Source organism: Drosophila sechellia, chromosome 3R (genome assembly GCF_004382195.2).
Source record: "Drosophila sechellia strain sech25 chromosome 3R, ASM438219v1, whole genome shotgun sequence".
NCBI lineage: Eukaryota > Metazoa > Arthropoda > Insecta > Diptera > Drosophilidae > Drosophila > Drosophila sechellia.
In genome coordinates this window covers 26,752,278-26,756,305 of record NC_045952.1, presented here as the reverse complement: position 1 = coordinate 26,756,305, position 4,028 = coordinate 26,752,278, and the positions used below count along the sequence as shown (strand labels likewise).

Sequence of the window (4,028 nt, the reverse complement as noted above, 5' to 3'; positions counted from 1 at the left end):
CATGGAACAATGCTCCGATTCGGTTCGGTTCAGCTTGGTTTTGTTTCACTGTACTCGCTGGCAGCTGCTGTCTTCACACATCCACAGCCACCCGCATGCAATTTGCTGCTCTTTTGTGCAATAAAAATAACACACAACCAACGAACATTTCATGCGCATTAATGTGCGACATTTGAGCAATGGGCCCTGGACTCTCAAACTCTTCCTTTCATCTGAGTGGTGTATACACGTATTATTTTGTTTCAGTACAGGGTATTTGTTAGGCACTTGGATGTATTCCCTTTGATGGAAGATAAGTAACAGTTAAAGGGTAGCAAATAGCTCATACGATTCATTTAGCATATGGAGTATTAAAAATAATTTAATTCTTTCCCTTGATCTTTCTATATGTATTAACAATACCATCGTAAGGAATCTGGCTAAAGTGCAAGGTATCTCAAAGTCGTACCCCAATGTTTCTTATTTCTTTTTGCATACCGGAAAAGTGCAATAAAAATGCAAAAGCGAATGCGAATTGATTGAACAGAATGGGACAGGACATATACTTACATTCAGTCACGCACCATGGTTAACGTGGAGGGGTATGTGCGGGGAGGGAAAGGCCCAAGGAAGGGGGAAAACGAGAAAATTATTCATTAACACATGCGTAAAATGCGAAAGGAGCATTGCCATAAATAAATAATTGATAAATTGCAGATGAATTTTCATATTTAATGATGTTTAAGTGAGTGGGGCCTGCAAATGCCAGTTTTGTTCGCATCTGGGTGTGCAATAATATTATGTTAAAATATACGATTACAATTCGGAGTTCGGTTTCCTTTACTTCACGTTTTTACGACTCCAGTTGTCTGCGATGTCGCACAAGAGTGCGGCGTATGAAAATTGATTGTTGCTTTATTTATGGCCTCGCACTCGCAGAGTAGACATAAAAAATTAAGACAAACATAAAATGCAATCATGCAGCTTGGACTGGATATGGAATCTAGCTGCCTTCGCTACATCCCAAATACGTTTAGTCCATTCGTCTGATTTGGTTTTACGTGCGTCCTCCTCAGGGTTGTCATAAAGCCACAACTTTAAAAACTAAAAAAAGTTTAAGAAATATGTAACTTTAAACTAGGTAAAAAAATCTCAAAATTCATCCACATAAAACTATGCTTACTTTTGATTAAAACATGAAAGTATTACATTCATTCATCAATAGGAAACTTGACAACCCTGAGTCGCTCCTGAAAGGGCGACATTGAGGTCGCTACATGCCTCCTTGGGTCGTGTAATAAAAGGCATAAAACTTTGCCTCTAACGAGCATCGTTTTTACGATCCTACTGTTTGACATCGAACCGAAAAAAATGTGTACTGATATGGGGGAACTGAAAGGAACTCCCTGTGGAATCCTTGCAGCCTGACAAATGTTAAGCAAAATGAACCCTTAATGATTTGTAATGCGTGCTGGTTTTAAAGCGCCTAAAGAGCAACACATAAAAGGGGTTAACTTGATGGGAGCTTCACCAAATTTAAACCAGATAATTGATCATTGCAACCTAATTAATGCCGTCAAACATGATTACATAAATGTCGACAATAATTTATGGATATCAATGAATTCAGCGAACGGAAATGCAATGAGAGCAAATTGGTGGAATATTTAATGCTGTTAATAAAGAAATATGGCAATAACCTATGGTAACATTTAGGTTCGCTTAAACTATTTAAACACTATTTTTTTTCATTCTATTGTATTGGTCAGCAAAGTGTTCATGCCGCACTGCCAAAGTGTAGGTTTATTATGTTTTGAATTTAGTCAGACACAAAGGAGCTCCATTGTTCCACTCGACTGGGATAATCTTCATCCAACTGCAGGCACTTCAGCCTCGAATGCCCAAGCCGGCCCTGCAAAATATGTAATTAAACTTAATGAGTGTAAAATGCTCATGTCCTGGCCCAGACTCGTTCTCGTGCTCAGTTTCAGGAGCTGGCTGCGATTTTGGCAACAGCATCGAATCAAATGCTGTCAAGCAAATCAAGTCATTCATTTGTCAATTAGTTGACAATGGGTCAACTTGAGCTTAACTGCTTCTGCAGGCCAAAACCCAAAAGCAGATCCGACAAATGCTAGAGCGTAATTGCATTTAAGATTTGCTGAAGTCCAGTCAAGTATTAACTTGGCCTTAGGTCTGCTCCGAGTGGAGTCACATTTTGTAATTTGGTATCGCTGATGAAATGCATTTCATTAATATTTATTTGCCTCAGGCATGTCAAACAAGACAGCTTGGCTTTGGACTTCTTCGCTGCCAAAGGCCAGTTATTGTGGAAAAATGGCAAATTCATATTCGCCAAAATCCAGAGTCTAAAGTTAAATCTTGTGAAATATGGTGTTCATTTTCGGCTCGGATAGATTAATTTTAATGGAGCCTCGTTGAAATGATTATTAATGTTTATTGTTCTAGGGCGTACGCGCTTTCACAATTTTAATCACTTTTCGTTTTTAAATTTATTTTCCCCCATAAACTCTTTTAATTTTCAAGTAGTATTCAGCATAATTTGTGGCGGTCTTAAACCATAATATAATATTTTAATGGCGCGTCAGTATAAGGAGGTGCTCTAGTGTGCTTTTGTTTTTATTTCACAGCCGCATTCATATTTATACTTTCAACCTTCGAAATTATCAATATAACTGCTTAAATTATAGCTGACATAATGATCAATCCGGTCATAACTCGACAAATGGTGCAAATCCTGCCAAGTGTAATGGTCGATAGGATAACACTGCCCGATATTATTGAGGATGCAATCAAACCCCCAACGGAAGATATTAATTCCGAAGCAAAATCGAATGAAGCTGAGGTGGAAGATAATGCAGAAATATCGGAAGCGGTTTCTGAATCCGAAAATGAGGTATCTGAGGTATCTGAGGAGCCCAAGGATGAAGAGGTAAGGTACGCGTGGAATGCACCCTGCATGATGGTCATTTTCGAGGATGGCGATGTCAATTGTGCCCTGCATCACCTGGTCGAATCTCTGCAGGATCCCTTTGCCTTGGATGCGGTTGCCGTGATCTTGGTACAGGAAGCTTTAGCCGAAGAAATCGAAAAACGAGTTAAAACTCTGATGAAACCCTTGGATGCCAGGGTGGCCAATCATCCGTGCTACAAGCGCACTCTGCTGAAGATTGACGAACTTAGGCCGAAAACTATAATTGGTTCTTCAGATCGTGTCTTACCCGATGCCACGCCCATACTGGTGCGGGACATACCACACAAATTTCTGGGCGATGGACCCACTGGCATAATAACCATGCACATTTTTCGCACCCCCTTTGAAGCCACTCAGATATATAGAAAGGAATATCCCCTGCCAATTGCATCGGTTAGTATATGGAATGAGCGGGTTTCGAGTGTTTACGATGTAATTGGCATGATGAATCTACTCGATACCTTTAAGATCAACTGTTTCACGGTCGATATGGAGCCTATTAAAAGGGCATTCGAGCTGAGGAAGTATAGTGCTTGTATGCATCGTGGATATCACTATGAAACCCTGCCCATAAATGGCGAGCGAAAGATTATCATATACCCAGTCGGAACTATATTTGGTAATTGAAGTGTAAGCTGGGTAAATACAATACCATTATTCGAATCTTATCGCCACTTATTTCATTTTATTCAAAAATGAATGGTATCCTTACCAATTAGGGAACCATTCACCCCTCACCTTTATGGTGTTGTGTCAGTATCTAATGCATGCAATCTAATTCAATGGGCCAGGGCTTACAACAGCTATTTACACACAGAAAGCCTGTTGAGAACATTCAACTCGCACTTTTCGTTCGCTAATCTAAATTAATGCCTCTCACTGCGAATCGGAATAGGCTGTGCAGCGATGTTTTATCATTCAATTAAAAAAAGGGAGGAAAGCAGCAGAAAACGCGTGCATGTGAAATTCGCGAAATAAACCAGAGGATTTTCGCACATTTCCCCCGCTACGTAAAAATAGTGGGCGGCAGAGTGGAAGCAATTTGCACCACCCC

General features: G+C 40.0%; 1 protein-coding gene across 1 annotated transcript; it reads left to right on the top strand.

Annotated features, from left to right (window-relative positions):
* The first annotated feature begins 2,639 nt into the window (after positions 1 to 2,639).
* Positions 2,640 to 3,642, top strand: LOC6618754. The gene has a single exon (XM_002042976.2). The coding sequence runs from the start codon at positions 2,699 to 2,701 to the stop codon at positions 3,599 to 3,601; it is 903 nt and encodes a 300-aa protein (XP_002043012.2). The 5' UTR covers positions 2,640 to 2,698; the 3' UTR covers positions 3,602 to 3,642.
* The last annotated feature ends 386 nt before the right edge of the window (positions 3,643 to 4,028 follow it).

What these genes read in the sequence shown, in the direction of transcription:
- LOC6618754 (XM_002042976.2), top strand. Translation starts at nt 2,699, where the DNA reads ATGATCAATCCGGTCATAACTCGACAAATGGTGCAAATCCTGCCAAGT.